Here is a 25,051-nt window from a genome sequence, read left to right on the forward strand (position 1 = left end):
AGTGGGACCAAGGAAAATAACATAGACCTGCAAGAATGCCAAATTTCATGAGATTTGGGTAAAAATACCAAAATCTCATTGATGAAGGTATCAAAGCTTCATGAAATTACAACCACTTCTACATTTAAAAAATCATTGGAGGCTGGGGCTGAATCATCATGTAGGAGCCAAAGATTCCACCCTTACATTTTCCAACTTGTAGTATACAGAGCATATGCAATTGCTTAATAGGCTGCACATACAGAAGAAAACTCACTATGAAATTAGAAGGGACCGTTTATGCCAGCGTTTTTCAAACTACTTCAAGATGTGTATAATGAACTTGACACTGTGCTCCACATAGAAATCTAAACTAAAGCATCACCAACATATGATATTGCTTGGACATATCCAAGGAAGGGGAGTTCACTACTTTCATTGGCAATTAGTTCCACTGTTCAACAGCTCTTACTTTTTGGAAGCTATACCAGATCAATCAGAATTTGCACCATGAACTCCTCACTCTTCCCAGAAACTGATCCCAAGAAATCATGATTAAAATCTCCCTATGGCAATCATTGGGAATTTCAACACTCATCTAGAGATGTGATCTAAGAGCTCAGTCAGATATGCCACTAAGCACCACAATTTCATGCCAAAGGATTCACACTCTATCGTCTCCAGCAGGTCACATCAAGATAATCAGTATCATTGCTAGCCTAACTTACCATAACATCAAAGCTGCTCTAGAATCTAGTTCCCAGAGATCAGATCTCTGAAAAAAAATCATATCTCTACCCCCCAACAAGTTTCAATAATGCACACCAGATCCAGCCATGAATATGAATGAGCATATCTTATTACAAAAATTATCAATTTGCTAATAGCAGATTAAGGCCAAGGTCATGAGCAAACTGGCCAGCAGGAACATGGGACAAGGCAGGTGGAGCAGAATCAAAATGTAGATATCCATGATCATCAGCCCAATGTTTCTCATTCTGTCACCTCTCCCATCATAACCCACAATCCACTCCTCCTTCCTACTCCCACGTTACACTTCCCGATATATGGAAGGCCAATAGTCCCTCACAGGTCACTGTTGCCCCAACTGCAATGAAACTTTGCAAACCTAGCACAATTCAGCAACAATCTGTCATAAGTTACTCCAACTATACACAAGTTTCCTTACCTACCGCCTTCTTTCCACTTCTTCGCTTTCTCTAAATCCTTCTTAAAATATAAGAAAATATAGTATTCAGAATCGAATTCAGTACTTGAGGTAGGGGCCTGAGCTACGTAGAATATAATGTAACTATTATTCCATGTCTGGAAACTTCTAATAAAATGCATTCTAAAACTGAACTTGCCTTTTTATTGGTTACAGTATATCATCCTGCTGATTGCTGTTCAGCTTAAGATCAACTATAATTCCAAGTTCTTTTCCAAAAGTATGATTATCATACTAGGTATCCCCATTCTTCTTACATAAGTATTTGACTTTTTTTTCCTAACTGACTCTGTCCTTGTTTTTATTAAATTTCATTCCATTTTCAGCCCATTTTCTTTATCTACTTTGACTTCTGCAAAGCTGATAAATATTGCATCCCACCATTTATCCTAGGCATTAATAAAACCTCTGAAGAATATCAGGCCAAGACTGAACCTCACAGCACTCCAACTGATAACCCTAGGCAGCTTATAGAGTCACTATACCACACTTCAAATAATAAAAGATCCAATATAACCTTTAAAGGCTAAAGAAGTCAAGTAGTAAATAAAATCATATTAAGCAAAGCAACCTAGCTTAAAAAAATAGGTAACAGAAGAATCAGATGTTCATAGAGATAGTGTAAATCTGTGCATCACCCAAATTTAAGAGGGGGACACAAGAAATCAGAAGCAGGATCGCTTATTGTTTTATGTACAACATTTCTGCAAGTCTTTCCTCCAAAATGGTTAACAATAGATTAAAATCAATAAAATAATTTTTTTTAAAAAAGCAGGTAGATAGAAAGCTTTGCTTTAATCTGTCCTATAAACTACATGGATTGTGGGAGGTCTGGTACAGTTTTAATCTTATCAGTTTCTCTGCATACAGAGAGGCTACATCCAGGACTATCCCTAGACAGATTCAAGGATTTTGCCCCCCCCCCATTTATCTCAGTAGTTTCTCTTCTGTAAAACACTCCCTTTGAACCTCATAAAGCACTGCAAACTTTCCAGTAGCGTTTAAAGAGATCACATGTAATAAGTTGAACATCAACGAAGTCATTAATGTTTTAGCCATAAATAATAAAAAAGCAAAGAAATGAATTGGTACAATGTTCCCTCCTTAGGCAAGCTTGAACAAAATTGAGGAAAATCTTCAAAAAGTAGGTTCTTTTCATTGCAAAAGCTGAAGTGTTACCTCAGGAGCTGACATTTGGCACCTGAAATCATTTATTCCACAAAATTTCTAGGAGCTATATTTATTGTCTGGTAAACTTTAATATAAGTTCTAGCTCATTGTTACAAGATTCGGTTCACTCCAGTTCTCAATCATTCTAGTTCTTAGTGATTATTAACAGACAGGACTAGCTGGTTTCCCCAGGCTTCACATCTTTGATTAAATTCCCTTTTGATAGAGAAGAGAAATATCTACATTTAGCAGGCAAACCCCACTTGTTTCAGCTTATTGCACCGTAACTGCCTTGAAATAGATCAGGGGTCTCCTATAAGCAAGATTTTAAAGTTGCTACCACCTGACCAGATGAGTAAGAGGACATGAACAAAATTAGGAATCTGAGTACTCCCAATTGAAAGATATTATATTTGCAAGATTTTAAAAAATACATAGTTCCCCACTAGTATCTCACAACTGAAAGAGTAATTTTTTATTATGTGTTAATTTATATCATAGCATACCCAATTATATTTTCCCAAAGGGAGTAGAGGAGTTTTTGAGTTGCACCTAAAAGACAGTAAGGCAGAGTACTTATTTTATAAATAATTCCCAGTGCATTTTCATTGATCTTTATCAAGGGTATATGTTCAGCCCTTAGACACTGCATTTCCTCCAGATGAGTCAGTAGTATTAGACAAGCTGGATTCAGACATATTTGCTTTTCTATCAGAATGTGACTGAACGGATTTCTTTAAACTGTTGAATAAATTCCCCTGATGAAGATCAGTGAATTAGGCCAGGCAATTCTTTATTAATATCTGAGGCTTATTGTCTTTGCAGCATTTCTTCTGATCTATAATCCACAATTATCCTCTACTGAAATATATTATGCTGCATTTTGTATCTGAAATATACTGTAGGGCTATTAACATTTCTCAATTTCTTGGTTAAAAGCAAAAGTTATTTTGTATGAACTTGGAAATCTTAATCTTTTCAGTTGAGCTTACTTACAGGTAAAGATGTCTGTCATATTGCAGCCTGAATTTCCAAGTGCTTCTTATATAATGTAAGAATATTATTGAAATTGAACTGCTAGGAAACAGGGAATAAGAAGAGGGGAAAAAGCAGGGAGGGGGCAGTAGAAGGGGAAAATCCTAAAGGCAAATGTACAATAGGAACACTAGAATATATGAAATGTTGTGGTTGACTATGGAATAACAGATTTTCTTTTGAAGATTCTGCTTATTTAGCTTATTATAAAAGTCAACATCTGTATCAACAAAAGTGTAGCAAAAATCTTGATTTCTTTCATCTGAGTGACTGGTCTGCATATTTCAAAAGTTGTTACTGGCAATTAATATCATATATATTCAGACTGAGAGCCAGTATGGTATGATGGTTAAAGTATCAGATTAGAAACTTGAAGACTGTGTGTTCTAGTCCTGTCTTAGGCACAAAGCTAGCTGGGTGACCTTGGCCAGTCACTTTCTCTCAGCCAAAGGAAGGAAGCAATGGCAAACCACTTCTTAGAAAACTCACCAAGAAAACTACAGGGACTTGTCCAGGCAGACTCTGAGAATCAGAATGAAAGAAAAACAAATACTCAGACTGGGGGTGGAGTGACGGAAAACTGTGTACCTATGCCAGAGGAATGATTCTTACATTTTTGGTTTAGCAACATCTGGAAAGCCATTAATGCTTCTCATTCCTGATCTTTACCAACAGAATTAGGCCTTTCTTTCTATGAAATGTAGGTTGATGTGTCCTTGTTTTTTAGTCTTTTTAAGAATAGATGCAGCAATATGTTCCAAAAGAAATACATCTTAATCCTCCTAATTCATTCTGCGACATTTTAAGTAAAACACTGAGTGGATAGAAAGTATGTCGCAGAGTCAAAATGCTTGTCTTGAGGCCGAAGGTAGTACACTTCACTATAGCAGCTTGAAAAATATGTTGGCTCTGAACTTGGAAGTGAAGATATTAGGATGAATAGTCCAACTGACCCCCACCCTCTTAAATATATATATATATATATATATATATATATATATATATATATATATATATATATATATATATATATATATATATATATATATGGAATTCATTGTCACAAAATAAAAGATGTCTGTTACTCTGAGAGACTTTAAACATGTTTATTAGTCATGATGTCATAAAATGTCATAAATAACATTTTTTGAAAACAATTATCAAGAGCACAGTACATTAAGCCTTTTATGCTTGCTTTTGGAGTTGCTAAAGATGAAAGATTCCTATAGACAGACTTCTGGTTTGATCAAGGAGGTCTTCTTAGATCGTTTTATTTTAAAGGCATCTTAGAACAATGAGTTTTATCAGTTTGTTACAGTATGTGTGATCTGAAGAAGTGATTTACTTTTGATCAACCAGAATCAAATGCAGAATAAAGTGATCACCTACAGCAGTGAAAATGTTTCACCTTGCTTTTTAGTAAAGATAGAAAAGGTGTAAACTAGGTTACCTATCTTAAGTGCAACTGTGCCAGATACAGCACTGGTTACTATGGATAAAAATAGTAGTAGTCAGTTCTGGCATGTTTTTGCCAGTATGGCACAAGTACCATCAAAGCCCAATTTTGCCCTGGGCATGTTGATATTCTTCTATGTAAGCCAACATCTCTAAACTGCGGACTATATTGTAAACCAACTACTGTTGCCCACAATCCACCAATTTGGAGATAAATGCTGTATACTTGCACATAGCTGTTTCTTTTTAACCCCCCCTCCCCCCGCATACTATTTCTTAATCCTTTCCTGTGCTCTGCATAGCTTTGCTTATTGTAAGAAAAAATAGTGTGATGCATGCACATATATGTATATTGAAACATCAACTGAAACACCAGTGTCTCGAATTCTTCCTATTTTCTCAGCACACATTTGTTGCTCCTTCCAAAAAAGAAGGAATCCTGAATTCTTTACATATAGAAGATCTGAAACCTACAGTGAATTTATCTGAAATATATTCAGAGTCAACAAATTTGTTAAAGGATAACATTTTGGTGAGTTGGAAAAAAATTGTAATATTTTCCTTTTATTGTTCTGTTCTTTTTATCTGTTCTTTGTAAATGAAGCCACAAGTGCTCATAAAACTGAACTACCAACACTTTCCTTAATATGTTTTGTGAATAAAATCTACCTTGTTTGATACTGGGAAGCTATACAAGTCACTTAAAAAAAATAAAAGCATTACACTGCATCATAGACTTCCATGGGCAGTCAGAACAAAAAAGGCAAAAGAAAATTTTAAAGAGATGAACAGCTTTTCTTTTGAAATCTGGAGTGCATCATTTCAGTGTTATAGAAACAAGCAACATGAACCAAAGATTAGAACAGCTGATTCTGTGTTCCCACAGATTTATTTTATTTTACAGTTGCTTGCAGCATTGGTATGACCACTTAATAATAATCCTGTTATTGAAGTAAAAGTTTTGTAAATTGCTATCCCACAATGCTGCTAGCATCAAGCTGCTTCTACAATAATGAGGAGTTTCAAATGTTGTTTTTTTAACAAAATGTCAAGAGACTCAAGAGACAAAGACTGTGTGTAAAATTAGCAGAGTTTTAAAATTAAGAGTTAATGTGACATCAATGGAATAGCCAAACAACCACTCATTATTTAATGCCATTATAGTATTGGCTCAATTCATACATTAAGTAATAAGATGACCCGATTGATTTTATTTTTGGTGTGTGAATCCAGCTACTGTGGTTTGTACGCCATGATTTCATACTCAGCAACACCCTAGTCAATCTAACTTATTCAACAAACCACAATTAAAACAATAATGGTGTTTTCTGGAGCACTGAATCAAGAAAATAAGTCTATAACCAGAGTACAGCTAAATCCTTGCCCAGTTTAGGAGCAGCTATATTTGGCTTCATCAAAACTTAAAGGTGGGGATTTATTTGGAAAAAGTTGTAACATACATCTCAAAAAATACATGAGATAAGAACCCAATATACTTAGTATCAGAGCTAGCAGTCTCCCTCAGTTCACAGATTTCATTATAGTGACAACTGTTTGAGGAGAAAGAAGTAAACATCACTTTCTGTAACAAAGAATAAATTTCGCCTTTTACTGATTTTTTTCCCTAAGCTATATACTTTCTTTTTATAATGTTGAATAGCAGCTCTGGAGTCTACATATGCTTTTTTTGTATTTCTAACAGATGGTACAATATTACACTGCTTAATTTGTTTGATTCTGAAAACGAACAACCTACGGTACCCGACTTTGCTCCTTTTTTCCAATACTGCTGCCTGATGTGATATAATAACAAGTATTTTTTTTTTATTTTTATTTTTATGAGACACTTATATACCGCTTTAAGTGCAAGCACTCTCTAAGCGGTGTACACCAGTAAGCAATGTATATATATTTACATTGCCCCCAACAATCTGGGTCCTCATTTTACCTACCCCAGAAGGATGGAAGGCTGAGTCAACCTTGAGCCGGTGAGATTTGAACCGCTGACCTGCTGAACACAGTCAGCTAAATTGGCCTGCAGTACTGCACTCTAACTGCTGCGCCACCTCAGCTCTTATTTTGCTTTCAAAATAGAATTTCCAGGTTTGTATTTATCAAAAAACAAAGAACTATACTGGTGAGAAGATGAATGTGACCATTCAGAGCTCGTAGTTTTCCTCCTGGAAAATATTAACTTCATCTAACTGTCATTTCTTTTTAATATGTATATGGAATTATTCATTTGAATAAATGCTTTGAGGGTGTCTGACTCCAAAGGCAATGATGAAACTAAGTTCCAGTTAATGCAAAACCCCCAACAAATCTCTGTCATTTCCTGTTTTACCTGTTTAATAAAACGTTCAGCAAATATATATGCAAGAGGTATTTATAAATGTATTTAAAGTGTAATATTGTTTATTAAACAAAATAGCAAGTTTCACAGCATATTCTGAAATTATAATTCTGCTTATGCCGCAGGCTTTAGCCTTAAATAACAAAGAATGAGATATCAGGAAATAATCTAGCACAAAACAATTTCAGTGTACAGAAGAAAGTGTACTCCCATAGGAAAGGATTAGTGGAATAGTAAATATCCACTAAATTAAATTCAGACACGTAATCTTGCAAAGCATTATGAAACAAAGAATAAATTTGGAAGGTGGACTATCATGATTTTAAAAGTGATTCAGAATTTGATTTACATTACTAATATGTGATCTATTGGCATCTTTTACTGCTGAAAATACCTAGGTATTTCTGTGACTGGGTGATACAGTTCCCTGCTTATGCTTACTAGAATCAGCCATATGGGAACATTTGAGAAAAGTCAAATTTGGTCAGTCCTGTACAAATGATAAGAGAGAAGAAACAATGAACAGGCTTCCATAAATACTTCTTCCCCCCACTTGTAACTTTGCTCTGAGAATTGAACATCCTTAATTAAACATCTCCTTAATTTTCATGTTGTGACCTTAAGGGACTGCCTGGTAGTCTGATTATTTGAGAACAGAGCTTATGCCTGCAAATGGACATAGGTTTCCCAAGAGACACTACTGTTTCCTATTGTTTTAAAAGAAATGCTTGTGATCCACAGCTATTGCCTACCGGTATACAATATTAAAAACAAAAGGTGACTGTCATTTAATTTTACATCTCCCCACTCCACCTTTGTTGCTGCATGTTTCCAAATGAAACCACTTTCCACTTATTTTAATTCAGCACAGAGCAAGGCAGGAAAATACTGAATTACTACCTTCAGTTTGGCCTCAGGCAGCATAGCACAGTATTAATTTTCCAAATGAAGTATAAGAAACAATAGAAGAGAGCAAAACAAATGCAAGAAATGGTCTTCCATGTGTCCTAGAAACAAACACATATCATAGTGTAATATGTGACCTTAAAAAAAAAATAATCAGAGGTTGTTCAAGGCTCATTCATCTTCAAGGGGGAAAAAAAGTGCAAGAATCTATTCTAAAATTGCAGCTTGGAGAATTAAGCTGTATGCTGGAGAGTTTAATATTTGCTATATTAACATGCCAAAAAATAAAGGACTTTATATTATTTAGCTGACTACTACATATGCAATTTGGACAATGATTTAAAACAAAATTTATTTATTTATTTATGAGACTTATATACTGCTTTAAGTGCAAGCACTCTCTAAGTGGTGTACACCAGTAAGCAATGTATATATATATTTACATTGCCCCCAACAATCTGGGTCCTCATTTTACCTACCCGGAAGGATGGAAGGCTGAGTCAACCTTGAGCCGGTGAGATTTGAACCGCTGACCTGCTGAACACAGTCAGCTAAAGTGGCCTGCAGTACTGCACTCTAACTGCTGCGCCACCTCGGGGAGTAGAAATTCTGAGAAAGAACGCAGTCTTCGTAAACACCAGTTTTAAATGAGCTACACTTGAATGAGCTACTTTGTTGTCTCAAAGGACTTCTGAGACACACAGGCAGGGTTTAAGACAAGGAACAAAGGAGATATTATGCTAACCAGGATGATCATCCAATTAAAGGCATCATCATCATCATCATCAAGTTGGAAGGGATCTTGGAGATCATCTAGTCCAGGGGTGTCAAACTGCCGGCCCGTGGGCCAGTTTCATCATACTAGAGCCGCGCCCACCCCATTGCTGGCAATGGCGAAAAAGCTCCAATACGTCACGCGACATCATGTCACGTCACGAGTTTGACATGCCTGATCTAGTCCAACTCCCTGCTCAGGCCATAATCAATGGTCTAAAATTCATCTGATTAATTTAGATAATATATACTGGATGTTTGGCAGGCATTATTTTAGAATGTGCATGAGAGAATGTTAATGCTCTTCAAATCTTTCTCTCTTTTGCTCCATACTACACTTTAACATTAAACATCTTGACTACGGAACTGAAGGGCCTGTAGCTTCTGACTACAAGAAGACCGAGATCCCGTGTGGTGGTATCCATACCATTTTAGAAGCGTACCCGACCAGCCATCCAAGACTTATTTCTTTGTAATAGTAGATATTTGGAGTGCTTTTGGGATGCCTGGAGTACTCTGAATAGAATGGAAGGGTATAAATAAAGAACTAATCCAATAGTCTTGGGATTTCATAACTGAAAGGAAACCCCTTCCAATACTCAAGGGAATAAGGAGTACTAATGATAATGCGTATGTGTGTGTCATTTCACTATCTTGAGTGAGAATCATATGGCACAAAATATTATTTTACAAATATTACAGTGTACTTCAGGGGCCAGTTAGGAATGATGCCATTACATGTGGGCTGCTTCCACACATGAATGCATAGACAAGCAATCCAGTACTCTCCAAATGTTTTGGACTACAACTTCCATATTCTCTGACCACTGTCATCTGGTTGGAGACCAACCCATGGAGTGCTTCCCAATTATTAGTCTGAAAGGTGTCAACAAAGTCCCTGGAATCATATTGTTATTTCCTTTTGTCAACAGAATCCAGTTAGGATGACTCCTGAATGCAACTTAAGAGCATTGTGAAAAAGCCTTATAAAAAACAATAGGTCAACTTGTGATGAGCCAAAAACCTAAAGTACCAGGAAGTATTGAAGGCTTAAATGCTGCTTACTCACTCATCTTCTAATTTCAACTCCCTCTCAATATATTTCAGCAATATCTTTAACCTGGTTCTCCACTGAAATAAAATGTGAAGTTGGTAAAGAATCCTGGTTCAGCAGAAAATATACTCCATACTCTTCAGATGGCAACTTACATAGTTCCAAGAAATGGATTGCTATTGCAGGATATATGAACGTGCATTCTGCATCTGTACAATAAAAAACTGATGTGGGATCTTTGCAAGCAACTCATCACCTTCTTTTCATTGGAATACTAACAAAAATCATAGTGACTGTTCCCACCACAGAGTTGCATATCAGCATATATACAATAGATCACCACAAAATAAAACTATACAGCAGCTTGTTGAATATCTAATGTCCATGCCAAAATCATGATTAAAGATAGGATGAGTACTAGAGTTTGAGAAAAGTAGGGAGATATACAGTTTTGTGCAGCCTGTTCCTACTCTCCCCTCTGAAGTAATGACATCCGCTGTGTCTGCTCCAACTCCCAACAACTAGTCTGCCAGAGGAATGCTTGCAATTTTTATGATCAGCCACAAACCTGCTGAAATAACAGGCATAGTTCCTGTAATTAAACAATGAACTTCTATGAAAAATCAAGAAGCTGCTAATTTAATGTTTGTTAACTCCCCCCCCCAAAAAAACCCCTTGTCATTCCTTAAGAGTCCTCCCCCAGCTTCCAATAACCACAGTTCTAGGAACTGTGGAAGGCTGCCTCCCACCAAAAGAAGAAAGCAGTGATTGCTAATGTTTGCAGAAACATGAACTTTCAGCACATTGACAGCAAACAGTAAAGTTACCTTTGGTGAAAGGTGGTTGTGAAAAGTTTATAAATACTTTAATTTGTGTCTGCTTTTTTTGTTGGAGTCTGATATTACTACCCCACTTCTGAATTGTTGAAATAGCACTGGGGAACAGGATGAGATGGTGTAGAGCAGTGGTTCTCAACCTGTGGGTCGGGACCCCATTTCGGGTCGAATGACCATTTCACGGGGGTCGCCAAACAATGCAGTCTGCCATTTTTTTCCCCTTTTCCTTAGTTGTGCTACTCCTTTTTATTCTATTGGCTTTTGAAAGCCAATAGAATAGACTCTCTTAAATAGAGTCTAATTCTATTGGTTTTCAAAAGACGATAGGAATTGTCCAGGCTGTCTCTGCCCTGCTGAGACCGCCAAAAGTCCCATTCTGCAAACGGTGCTACACCAGTTCAGTAGTCCTCGACTTACAACCAGTTGAGTAGTCCTTGACTTACGACCGGTTGGGGGTCGCGGCATTAAAAAGGTTGAGAACCACTGGTGTAGAGCTACAGCTTGTATTAAACCGTTTTTGTTGTTACCTATCCTTTAGAAAGACGGAGAAGGATGAGAGAGAAGCAGCAGTGTCACCACGCATCTACCCTTTTTATTCATTTAATTCAATTTAGAGGCTGCCCAATTCCAGGATGACTCTGTGCAACCTAGATTTTAAAAAGTAAGAACAAGAGGAGAATTACAATAATAATAGAAGTACCCAGAAGAAGGTATATTCTATGTAACAAAAATGCTACATAGGCCAACCAGTACTCTGCCCCAAGATTTGGGATAACAGCAAAGTTTTGAGTAACTTTCTGAATGTCATTAGGATGGGAGCCATACAAATCTTTGGGGGTGATACCATTCCAAAAGACAGTTTGGCAGCATTTCAGAAAACCAATATATCCCTAAATCAATGTTTGACTAATTATTCTTAGGAGTAATTTAGTGGACCCATTTAGCAACTAAGTCAGAGGTACAACTTTTTTTTTTTTAAAGACAGACCAGTTGTTCTGAACTGGTGGCATTTGGCTGACCAGAATAGGAGTAAAATAGACTTGACAGGCCTGATCTGATCCACCAAAACACACTCTTCTTAGAAAGATTTGCCTCCTGACTACAAAATGTCATAGCAAATGATGCTGGATTGTGAAGACTCTAACAAGTGTCACCAAATTATACCTTTCTCATATGATTAAAACAACAAAGGCAAGCCAGAAAAACCTGCCTGTCCTTCCCTCCTTTTCCTTTTTTGTTTCAGTTTACCCAAGCTATGGGGAATAAAGATTCTCTTGTGTCAATTCAATGGCAGGATTGCACCTTTTTCTTGCTTCTAGAGCTGAAAGAGGCCTCTCTCATGCCCCTTCTTCAAGGCTTCTTAGATATGTGCTTAAAGTACAATTAAAAATACTTCTTCAGCATTTTATGAACACAGACCAAATTGTGATGGTAGAATAAGATGGCTCAATGTTCTCTAAGCTCACAATAAAGAGCCTGCTGCACCCCAGAATGTAGTCTGATTGTAGCAGCACAATACTTAGTTCTGGGTGCACCAGCACATGGGGCAGATTTTACAAGAATGTAGTTCCTCTCAGCTTTCAGCTTAAGAATGAGGCTTGCTCTCCACCTACAGAAGACACAGTGCAATTTTTAAAAACGCCAAGCGCAAGATTTTCCTCCATACTAACCTCCTTTTATGGGGCTTCCTCATAAATTGGCTGGCTGGGCCATTTCTCTTGCTGCTTGTGAAGTGTTATGAAAACAATGGCGATAGGAACAGACAATCTGGCCCCTTGTGTGTGTACACATTCTACCCACCCCTCCTTCTGCCAAAGCCACTTTGCTCAGGCTGCCTTACTTTTGATATCTGCATTAGAACAGTCACTGGACCAAATCAAGGGATGGAGCTAACCTGGCATGTAACAGAAGAAAACCAAGCGGACTAGAAGTTTGTGATGTACTGAGAAAAGTAAAACATTCTCCATCTCACTCAGATACTAAACCTATTGGTTGAGTTTGCACAACAAACTAGACTAGGTTAAAAGGGAGTTAAACAGTTTGTGGTTCTGTATGTTATGGAAATCCAGTCATCACCTAGGCATTATATGTGTCACAGACCATCAGCTTAAACCAGAAAATGGCATTGATGTAACATATTAGATAAAATCAGTTAACTGTTTTGTTGATTGGATTTAGGCTCACTGTATACTTTTAATATACAGCTCACATTCAAGAATTATGGATCATATTAATGTATTTACAAACAAGCCTCCCTCAATGAGTTTCTAGTGGCTCTATGGATGCCTTAAGGACAAAATAGGCACACCATGAGAGCAACATTGCCTCGGCTCCTGGGTTATATGTTTGAAATATACAGTAGCAGCCTAACTAAATCTATTCCTGTGCCACAGAGTTCCCCAATCTTTCCAGCTTTGTGGACTGGCGGGGGAAGAGAGGGGGGATGGTTTCGTGCAAGGGGCAGACAAGTGTGCATGAGCACAGCTCCATTTGCATGAGCGGCGGGCAAGCGCACCCACCACTTGCGCAAATAGAGCGCACGCACATGCACTTGCCCCTTGCTCAAGTGAGTGGGTGCAAACACCCTCACCCAGCATTTCCGCAGCCCGGTTCTCAAGGGCTCAAGGCCCGGTAGTGGGGACCCCAGCTCTAACATACTAGCATTAAAAATTAAATCTGAAATTGGGATATGTAGATGAATGAGCAACGTTTTACAATATTATATGAAGAGGTGAGTCCAATGAGCAGAAAGTGACTCCTGTCTTTGTCTGGTTGTATTTTCAATTTTCCAGCTTTGTTTCTCCTCAATATAAATGAATGGCTGCTATTCACTATTTAAGAATGGTGCAAATGGCACCAAATAATTTCTAGTCTTCACTGACAATGATATCTCCTTAATCCGCTACTCTGTGTTAACACAACCTTCATACAATTCTGTCTTGGTGTTCTCCAGATGTGTTGGGCTAAACGTTTCCACAACATTTTTCAGCCATTATGGTCAGACAAGGAAAGTTACATTAGCCCATCAGTTGATAGAGTTAAGTTGAAGATCAAATCTGGCTTAAAAGACTTCTTGCAGGACCCTTTATTTTCTTCTGAAGAGTTAAAGCTGCTCTTAAAATTAAATCAGATTTTGATCAGTCCGGGGTTGGTAAAATGTTCTTCACATTCTCCCACATATGATCCGTGGCCAAAACTTCCATTAGAACATGGACTTGTTTTTCCTTCTACTTAAGCTAACAGAGATGTGGGCATATTACGTGTAGCCCTATACTCAGAAAAAAGCAGAAAGGTTTTGGTCAGGAAATGACACAGCAAAAAAGGATTGCCCTTCCTCCCAATAATTTGATTCAAATCAGAGCACCTTCCTGTTGTAAAAACAGAATTCCTGAGTTCAGTGATGTCAGGAAGAATTTTATGATCCAACTTGGAAACAACTGCAATTGGGGTCAGGAAACAGGGCAAAACTCCTGCCAATTCCTTTATGAAAAAAGCTGAACTTCTCAGGCCTTTCTATGGGCTGATTGTAACCCAGTAACTAAGCTTCTGAAGGAGTTTTCCTGTCCAGACAATTTTTTTTGCCTTTTCTTAACAGCCTTTTTTTATTATTATTACTATACTATTATTTTTCTCCTTACCCTGCTGGTCTCATGAGAAAACTTTTTGGCTGAAGTGCAAGCCCTTGCTCTGATTTAAGAAGCAGCACAAATGTATTTCTGGGATATCACTTGAAAATGTGAGTGTGATTTAAAAGGGCTCAAGGCAAACACTTTAAACACCGCTCAAGAATAAATCCTCCAGAATAAATCCTTCGTGAGTGCCATTAACACCTCTGCCTGTTTTGTACCCAGTCTCTGAAGTTAACATCTCTCACTATCACGTTTTTAAATGCACAAAACTCCTTTTACCATTATGGATGGGAACTCTATAGATGTAACTTTCCTCTCTTTGTCTTTTGTCTTATGCAGTTGTTAACATATTAGTTATGTGGCAGAAAAGGCAACACCCAGGATTATTTCTGGAGATGCCTTGCACTATTTCCAGAGAGTGCTATATGCAGGTGAGTACATATAGCAATATCTGAAGTAAAGATTTGTCCCTACAAAGGTACAGTGCATAGAGGTGTGGGTACAAAAGTAGCTGGAATTGTAAACTAATTTTTGAGTTATCAACCCAAAAGAATAACAAGAAATTTGCTGCTGCTATAAATGTATTATTTACAGGTAGACCTCGATTTATGCCCACAACTGAGTCCAAAATTTCTGGGTTGAAGTCCACTCAACTTAAAGTTGCTGAGGTTGAATAATACTGATTCAGAGGAATAATGAAATCTGGAATTTGAAACAAATTTTTATTGAAAGTAGTTTTGCAATGGGGATGCCAACCCCCCCCCCCTTTATGCTGACTAATTCCTACCAAGATGGGAAATTTTCCATGTGCAGATAAGAGCCATTAGGTGCAATTCTATGTTTGTCCCACATTCCCATTGACTGGAAAAACTGATGAAGAATATATCTTTTTTTTGTGAATCTAATTTGGGACTGGTGTTTGTGCATCTTTGGAAATGCTGCTCTAAAGAAATCTTGTCCCAATTAACCCCAAAAGATTTTCATACAAACTTTCAAGAACTTTAATGTAGTGGAGAAGACAAGGATGAAGATATGTTAAATGCAGCAAAGATGCACTAGAAAAGCCAAGGCTGCAATAATGATGGACATCAGGACAATTTACTAAGTCTTTAAGGTGTCACCTGACTACCTGTTGACCTTGCTGTGACAGACTAAGGCAGCTACACCTCTAAAAATGTCTATAGTTTGTAATTCTCATTCTTCAGTAGATACACAAATAAAAGTACAGCAAAGAAAGGAAGGGCAGGGAGAACTCTAAAAGGTTGTTATTAGTCCCTATGATGATATTTCTTAAAGTAACATCCCCAATGAAACATCCAGTACTGGATCTTGTTATAGGAGTAGACTAGTGTCAATTTAAGGAAAATCCAAATTGTTTGAAGAGATGTGGAAACTCAGTGGAAAAGACACCATTGGTTGATTCACTAGAAGACCCTTGTATACATTCAGCCCTCCATAAGTCCTATACTTCTTTTTTAAAAAAGCGGGGAAGGAATCTAGCAATTCAAAAGGAAGGAAATGTTCTAAAATAGCAAAAAAATGTAACAGTTGTCGAAGGTATCAATGCAATCAATTTTGCATTGCTGAAAAGTAAGCATTCAATACACGAACCATTGGAAATGTTCTCCTGCCCTTTTTTGTAAGGAAATTTACTGTTCTATGTTGTGGAGGCAAGGGTTAATGTTGGCTCATGCAGACTATCCTGAGCCTGGGCTTTGTTCATCCAAGCCTTAAATCTTAAAGCTCCAGAGAGGGCTGCACAACTGCTATGCTCCAAGACCAGGGTATAAAGTTCCACATTAAAAATGCATGTCTTGGGCTTGCCATGGTCCTCAGCTATGGCTGAAAAGGAGCACCGGCGGGGAAGTATATGATGTCTCACCATCTCACTGGCAAATGGAGATATTCCTTAACGAACAGCAGCTGAAGAAAGGACAAGGAAACCATGAAACAAATCAAAAGGGTTCAATTCCACCCCCTTTTGTTTCAGGAAGAAAACCTTTTCTAATCTGAAAGCTTGTTCACAGCTGGCTACACTCAGTGATATTACATTTGCTTCGATGGAAAGAAGGGGAGGGGGAAGAAAAGAATGTGTGTACATGTATGTTTGTGTATGTATATGTACACACGAGAGCACATCGATAGGAACATTATGGAACAAGTCATGTTCTTATGACACTATTCTTTCCATTCCCATTTTCAGTTTCAGATAAGGACGAAACATTTATGCTTAATAATATTGTCATCCTGTGACTGAAGTCATCAAGTTGCATAGTAAGCAGCATCTATAGATGCAGAACATATTTAAAAGTGGTGCTACTGAATAAAATTTAATTGCCACTACAATTACCCCTCTATCTGTCTGTATACATGTACAGAGAAACACAGATACCCTGAAATAAAATGCGTACATAGACATGCAGACACTTTACAAGAGTGACCAAGCAACAGCAGAAAATGTTTGTGAAAGAGGGCACAACACAGATCCCGATGAAGGAAGAGTGGAGATATACTCAGTGCTCACATATAATTACTAGCTTATTAGTGCTGTATGCAAAATAGGGGAATTTGGGCATGGTTTAGGTGACCAGCTCATTGTAAAATTATAAATCTTCAGGTGAAACATTGTAAAAACAAAACCAAATGCATTTCATAAAAATTGGCATTTTAAACTTTTAAAAAAAGAAACATTACCACAGGGTTTCAGAAATTGAAGCCAAGTGAACATATGTGCACAGAGGGGTGGAAAAAATGAGAAACATTTGAACAAGGAGAATCTGACAGCTAAAAGGGAAAATGTAAAATCTGCTCTCAAGCACACAACAAAATGGAATTCCCCAGAATAGAGGATAACTCTACAGATCCCTTTCTGACTGTATGATCCCCAGTGTTCCTGGCAACATTTCTGCTATAGCCAGAAAACATATATATAAATCATTTTAGTTCTGATAAATCATAAATCTAAACTGATGAGGTATTGAGATTTGAAACAACACCAACTTTCCCCTTCAAAGTATTTTTTTCTGATTACTGTAATTTCTGACTGTCCTTGGATTAGATCTGTGAATTATTTTTTAATATTTAGTTATGGAACTCATTTAGGTGTTAACATCATTTCTACAAATAGCTTGTTGAGCCAGTTCACTCAGATAAGCTATGTAAAATAGATTAAATCTCTACAGCTCAAATTGTAGATGTGATAAGCGACAATCTTATTGGTGGATTAGCTTACAACCTACTTCCTCTTATCATATTCATAAAGTCCTCCTTCTTTGTGCTTTTCTTCAGGTGCTGCTGTAACATGGGTTTGCTATGATGTGTGAACCCTGCAACTAATTTGTGTCTGAATCAGAATTGAAAACCTAGGTTCTCCTGTTCTGGACTGCAGAAACCTGAAGCCCTTCCAGATGTTTAAACGATGGATAGGTCGTAACATTTTAGGCAAGCTAGAGGAAACAGTTATTAACCTCAATACTGTACTGGAGTACTCTAAACACAGTGTTATCTCGATACACAACTGCTTTGAAACTCATCTGACACATTTTGATGCAAAAAAGTTTGTCTCAGTACTCATGATTTGTTTGGTACTCAACGTGCAAACTACAACTGTTCAATGTTGGTTGCTGGATGACTAATACATCATTCCTTATGGAAAAATCTGTTTGGTACTTGTCATTTTTGGTACTCATCGTGCCTCCCGGAACTAATTAATGATGAGTACTGAGGTACCACTGTAAAAGCACTACAAGAAAGAGAATTTATTTCATACAAAATTCATGAAAAAGATTCATGGTTAAGATAAATGTTCCAAATATTGAGCTGTCTTCTCTAGAATAAGTGCAGATAGAGAGACTGAACGGTTTACACAAATGCTGATCATCCTTAATCTGCAGGGTTTGTAACTGAATGGCAGCCATTCAGAAAACTTTGAACTGAAAATTTTAGCCATTTATTGAAAAGGTTGCTGATCCCTGATCCGTGATGTTTTGCTTGGAAAACAGATCATGCATCCCTGCCCTTGCTGATGCATATTGTCTAATCTGACTAAGTAAAATGTTGCAAAGTCTGAGCCAAAGAATAGTTTTTCTTGATTACTTCTTGAGATGCCAAGATTAAACCTGGATTCTTCTGCCTGCAAATTTCATTGCTACTTGAACAGCTCTGCCCCTTCTCTGCTCATAGTCTGTAAATCAAATCAGCCATATCTCTCCCTCTCCAGTTCACCCTTCTCATCAATTTGGTGCCAACTCTCCTTCTCACTCTCGGTTCCTCTAAGCCAGTGGTTTCTCAACCTTGGCCCTTTGGCTACTTGAAGATCTGTAGATTTCAACTCCCAGAATTCCCCAATCAGCATTCTGAGAGTTGAAATCCACACATCTTCAACTGGCCACGGTTGGGAAACATTGCTCTACAGTTACCCTTTCTGCTAACTCTTTCTCCTGCTCAGCTTGCCTCTAATATGGAAACATGCAGCTCCACATCATCCAATTTTTTAACTCAGAAACAGCCGCAATTTGAAAACCTTGAAATTTTCTTACACAACTATTTTGGCAAGCCCCTCCATGTTCCAACAAACATTAAACTATGCTTGCCATTTGTCTCAGGAATCCTGCATTAATAAACATGAAGAGGACCACTTTTTTTTTTTTTACCTCCCACACTCAGTGACAGAAGAAAACAAAGACCAGCTGTAGTCATCAATGGACCCTTGTTCTGCACATAAAGCCCTAATTACATTTTATTTCAAGCCTACACATGGAAAACTTTACTAATGGTGTCTTGTCGATTTCAGCTTCTGAGAACCCAGCTGACATGCTAGAAAGCCATTTTTATTTTGTCCATTAACACCTTCATTTCAAGAGATGGAAGGAAGGGTTGCAAGGTTTTGTTTGCAGGTATTTATAATAATAACAAAATAACTAACAATTAACCACCACCATAAAGAGGAGAAGGATATATTTTCTATTAAGTAGTTAATACTGCATGTTTAGGCCATAAATCAATTTACCGAATAAGAGATAAAAAATATGTTCAACATAATTGGGAATTAAAAAGGTCAAAGGCCTAGTCCTAGCACAACAGTGAAAATCTTAATTGCCAGCATATATCAACAAAGATACCAAAAATATTATTACTGGTTGGTTGCACAGTCAGCCAGATGTTTAGACTGGATTGGGCATTTTTATTCAGCTTTGGAGTCCTTCCCAAGGACCTGAGATAGGCAGATATTGTTGTTTGAGGGTGTTAAAAGTATTGTCATATGATATAAGTCAGTGATGGTGAACTTTTTAGAGATTGGGTGCCCAAAAAACACCACCCTGTCCCCGCTCCGCCTCCTGCCTTGCCTGCTCCGCCCCCACCCACCCCCTGCCTGCAGGGCCACGCACCGCCTCCATGGCCTGCTGCAGCAGATCATCAGGCAGCCCTACAGCACCATGGCAGCCATGTCCTCTGCCCACACCCCGCAGCATCTGCACGCTGTGGGGTGCGAGGGCGGAGTCTTGTCCCTGTTGCCCAGAGGCGACTCTCCTCCAGGGGGGCTGCTGGTGAGGAGGGGGCCGTGGGGGAGGCGGGGCTGGGGCAATGGCGTGCATGCCCACAGAGAGGGCTCCGAGTGTCGCCTCTGGCACCCGTGCCATAGGTTCGCCACCACTGATATATGTTATTCCAAGTAAAGCTGCCTTTTGCAATTGACCAATTGTGATTTTATCAATGCCAATGGTGCTCCAGTTGTTTTGGGATTGCACCCAAGGAGCCTATTACTACTGGTGCTACCTTTGCTTTCTTTTGCCACAGTCATTCTATTTGTATTTTGTTATCTTCTCCAGTTCTTTCTCTTCTGCCTGGGATCAGGGACCATAGTGCTACAAGTGGGTGAATGAGCCCAGAATGTAAAAATTAAATATGGCTTAATATTGCTTATTAATTATTCACACAGAGCACATTAAAATTACTAGTCAGCAGCTTAGGGTTCTTGGAGCCATATCCAAGTTTTGGGGGCTGTAAATTGTGCACCCAAATGTTCTAAAGTGCCATATAATTGCACATGGTTGAACACAACATCATTATTTTCATTTTAGAAAATTGTCTCCCCAACAGCAGAGTTCAGAATTTTCATTCTGCTTTGTGCCCTAGGGTGCTCGCAAAACTGAGATAATGCATCTTGAAATGTCCCTATAAAAAAATAAATCCTCAAAATCCTGGCAGTTTTCCATCTGGATAATAAAACAACAGTTTAAGAAAACAGCCCAGCCCCTTGCCATTGTATCTTCTCTACTTTTTAATTTTTTTGGTTTAAATCTCAAATCTCAAAATGGAGGATGGATTGACCTGAAACTGTTCTGGATACCAATTCCAAAACTGGAACTGATCCTATAAAGAACATTTTAAAAAAGTGGAGTGAGGGTAAAGTTACTCTCAATTTGTCATAAAGAAGGGATAAAGTCACTATCAGCTTCTTATTCCTGCAGCTGACAAAAGGCCAATGTACAATTTCTCATTTGCAAAATTTCCAAGAATACTTTCCAAATACTTATATACTGCAAAGGATTCTTAGAAGAGTTTAACATAGGCCTGGTGTCATTGCCTTGCCTGGGCTCATAAAAATTAGGCATTTTGCTGCTGCAGCTTCCTGTTGGGAGGATAGCTGCTTCTATTGTTCCTCTCGTTGAAGAACCTATTTGCTCAATTTCTGACAAAAAAACTGAAAGGCAACAGTATCCTTCAAACACTGACGTTTCTAATACATTCTCACATTATGCAAGTCCACACCGAACACAATTTTACCTCAGATTCATTATGCACTCAAGAATTAAAACCACAATCAATTTTTCTTTTATTGAAGGCTGGCAGATGGAGAGACACAGTGGCTACAAATGGTGCAAACCTCCAGATGTGCCAGAGAATAGGCCTCATCACTCACTCTCATACATGCGAAGCCAATGATTTGAGTTGTCATCCAGCACATTGGGAAAGGCTGCTCTCAACAAGCAAATCAGCAAGCAAATATAGAGCCACACTGAACTGCTTTCCTGAGGGCATTGTTAACTCAAAGATCAGGGTAAAATGAAATGGGGCCAGGAAATGGCCCAACTGGATTAGCTGTTTTGGCTGCCACCTGTTTTACAGAAACTGTAAAGGTTCTCTGAGTGGTTCCCACTTTTTCTCTACTATAGCATAACTTATGTCATCACACAGCTTCCAATTCAAGAGAGGTTCTGGGGGAAAAACATTTCAGTGGCCTTATCCATGTTTCTTCTCAGACAATCAGGAGAAGGTTGCACATAGATCACTTTTTCTCAACCCTGGCAATTTTAAAATATGTGGACTTCAACTCCCAGAATTGGAAGAGCTGAGGTTTGGGGCTGGGATGAACCAAGCCTGGAATGGCTTTGATTGGGATGGTTCCTTGGCGAATGACAAGTGGAATTTGGTTAATGACAGCAATGGAGAGTGCCAGGATTGCTGTTGCTAAACAATGCAATCATATAAAATCATGCTGTATGACTACATCATTTAGTGACAGAAATTCCGGGTCCGATTACTATTGTGACTCAAGGAGTATCTGTATTTACCCTTGCCCTCAGAGATAGCAGAAGGTTAACAAAAGTCATATGTGCTGAAGAAGAGTTGAAAGATCTTACTTTGCTGTCATTTCCTCATCGTATTTTGTCTTCAGGTCAAATAATTCTGTCTGTGTTTTTTCCAAGGCTGAAGGATGGAAAAGAAAAAAAGAAATGTTTTTTTTTAAAGTAACAGCAGCTACTCAATTATTATTGAGCTATGAACTATTCTCTTTCTGAAAAATCATCTTACATTAAGCCTTCTCCCTGACCAAACAAAATCACATTTCAGAAAAACAATGCTTAAAAGCATTTTTGAATTCTTTTCTTTAGAAAATACACACAGACACACAAAGAATTCAAAGCCAACCACCATTCTTTTTCACGAATGGTGAAAGTTTCTAGATCTTTTTTTCTGCTTCATCTAGTGAAACTGTATGCCATTTATACATGGGTTCTTGTGACTTGAACCCCTTGTTCACAGTTATCTAGGGACCTATTTCAACTTTGAGTGGGAAGTTAATGGGGACAGACGCGCAGCTCTGGTAGATGAGCATAAGGTGATAAGCTGAGACAAGCTCCGATAGAAAGAGATGAGCAGGAGAAAAGGCATTCATTTCTTTTGTGAATGAAAAATCAGTCTACTGCATCTAGTCAGGGCAAAGTCAGAGAACTTCTCCACCTCACTCCAAGCTTCTCTGTGATCCTGAGATGAGACACATACTGTTATATAACATCTCTCCCCATCTGAAGCTCCATAATGGCTCCAAGGATCCCAAGTGCTTACTTACCTAAGACCACAACTTTTGGCTGTCAATCCTGACCACCATTACATTACTAAGAAATTTATGTTTGCTGCTACTGAATGGCAAAAATACTGACATATTTTTGCTGATGTGGGAATAATTTCCTTATATTCTTTCGATATATAGGATGCAACACACACACACATACACAATGCTATAACACATCCATCTTTGGCCCCCAAAGCATCCACAAATCAGCATAAAGATTTCAGTTGGGAATGCAGAAAAGCAAATCACTCCCACTCTGCAAAAAGATAGATCAAGTTGTTTCAATGATATTTAAGGCCTAGACCTTTGAACCACTTTAGTTCCATCAAATCAGTGGTCTGCATCAGCTGCTTAAAAAGTTTGGCTGTTTATATGGAGTGGCTAGAAATGTTGATGAGCATCCCTGCTAAAGTCTACAGCAGTGTCTTCTCAAGCTTGGCAACTTGAAGATGAGCAGACTTCAATTCCCAGAATTCCCCAGCCAGTATGCTGGGGAATGGTTCTTAATAGTTCTTAAGTCACGCCTAAAAGATAAGCAATGTGCTGTGGATCCAAATGCTCTCAACCCCAATTCTCCTTCCTCATTTGAATTCTTCTTAGATTTTAATAGGAATGATTGTAGAATATGATTTTAGCTCATTTTTAATGAACACTGATCGACCAGCTTCTATATCAGTTTCAAAATGTATTAGTATTACAGATTGAAAAGTTGAAACAACCCTTGCATGGATGAACTTCCAAGCCTACCCACTCCCTTATTTTTCTCCATCATTATCAATCATAGAAGGTGGAGACCAGCCAACCTGTTTGTAACGTCTGCAGTTTGTGTTCGGCTTCCTCCAGCTTTGAGGCTGTTGATATCTGCGTCTCTTGCAACATTCTGCAAACAGAGAATTACATTAGCACCAAGAAACTGAAAACGTGATCAATTCTTGTAGGATACATTGATGTGTGTGTGTTTGGAATAAATAATAAACACAGTTTCACAAATGGAGGTACACCAAAGAAGTCCTCCTGCTGGGTGAACATGAAGCCCTTAGTTAGAAGAAGATAACCTTTGGATGGAACTTATGAATTAGGAGTGCATTATGTGACACAATTTTTGGCATTCTGATAACAAGCTATCTTCTCTGAGTACATCTACAATGTTCCCTTGGAGCAGTGATGAGCTTTTGGGCTGAATAGATGCAGTCTAGGAAAATAGGCCATGGCCTTTCAGCCCATATAGTCATCAGTGCTTCACTGATGCCATCATGAAAACCTACACCCGCATTTTTTCTCACAGCTTCTGCAAAAGGCTCTCATGGTAAATCTTTGTGGAAAAGGTTAACCAAAGGGACAAGAAGTCCACAGAAATGGCCCATGGGTAATAGAGGAAGGGTGCACAACTCTCCCAGAGCACCTCTTTAAAATTTTAATTTTTAATAAGGCAGAAGGGAAAAACTGAAACACTGATGTGCTTATATTAAGTTGTATTTCATTAATTGTGTTCAACCAAAAGTTTAACTAAGTAATGTTCAGTTTTGTCCCCATTCTGCCCACTTCTTTGTTCTGGTATTGGGCATTCAGCCTTCAGCATGCCAGTCAGTGCAATGAGCCCAGCATCTGAAAAAGTTCCTCTGATGTATACTGGAGAGTTCTTCTTTTTTTAAAACTGGGTTGCTCTGAACAATCAAAAGTAGAGCCAGTTCAGAGTCATTGTTCACACTTTAGCTCAAGCTTTCAAAATGTTCCACCAGATTTATTGCGTAGAAATTCCACATCATTTAGCATTTATTATGAGGCCATCTCAATGTGCCACCCACCTCTCACGGGAGTTCAACATGAAGTTCTAATGGCCAAGCAATTAAGTGGGAGAGGCTGGTTGCCTGGATAGGGAAAGAGGCTATCACATAAAAGCCACAATGGTTCAGCCTACTTGTAACTCAGGGTAACAGAGTTAATTTTGCAAACATTTAAGCTACAGCCAGCTGATTTACAAATTTTAAAACCAAAGATCCTGTATCCTCACTCAGGACATGAAGATCAAACAGGGACGGGGACAGATTTAGAACATATTTCCAGAAAATTATATTTCCCAACATAGTCAAATTTAATTTTTAGAAATGTGCTAATTTACCAAACTTTTCAAATGTAATATAATTGTTTGCTGGTTGATTATTTACTTATGTATTAGACTTATGGGTTGCCTGATTCCACCACAACTCTGGCCTTTCACTGCCTTGTCAAATTTTCTATTTTATTAATATTTAGGGGAGTTTCTATAAAATGCTCAG

General features: G+C 38.2%; 1 protein-coding gene across 6 annotated transcripts in view; it reads right to left on the reverse strand.

The window, feature by feature from the left end:
* CUX1 (cut like homeobox 1) overlaps positions 1-25,051 on the reverse strand; it is a 372,829-nt gene that overhangs the window by 135,244 nt on the left and 212,534 nt on the right. For all 6 annotated transcript variants that reach the window (XM_039333966.1, XM_039333967.1, XM_039333965.1 and 3 more), the window contains exons 7-8: positions 23,579-23,655; positions 22,063-22,129 (exon numbers count right to left, since the gene is read on the reverse strand). In XM_039333966.1, coding sequence (XP_039189900.1) covers positions 22,063-22,129; positions 23,579-23,655 — 144 coding nt within the window. The remainder of the gene's footprint in view (positions 1-22,062; positions 22,130-23,578; positions 23,656-25,051) is intronic.

This window comes from Crotalus tigris, unplaced genomic scaffold (genome assembly GCF_016545835.1).
Source record: "Crotalus tigris isolate CLP2741 ecotype Arizona unplaced genomic scaffold, ASM1654583v1 scf7180000024514.4999324561:1519799, whole genome shotgun sequence".
Taxonomy (NCBI): Eukaryota; Metazoa; Chordata; class Lepidosauria; order Squamata; family Viperidae; genus Crotalus; species Crotalus tigris.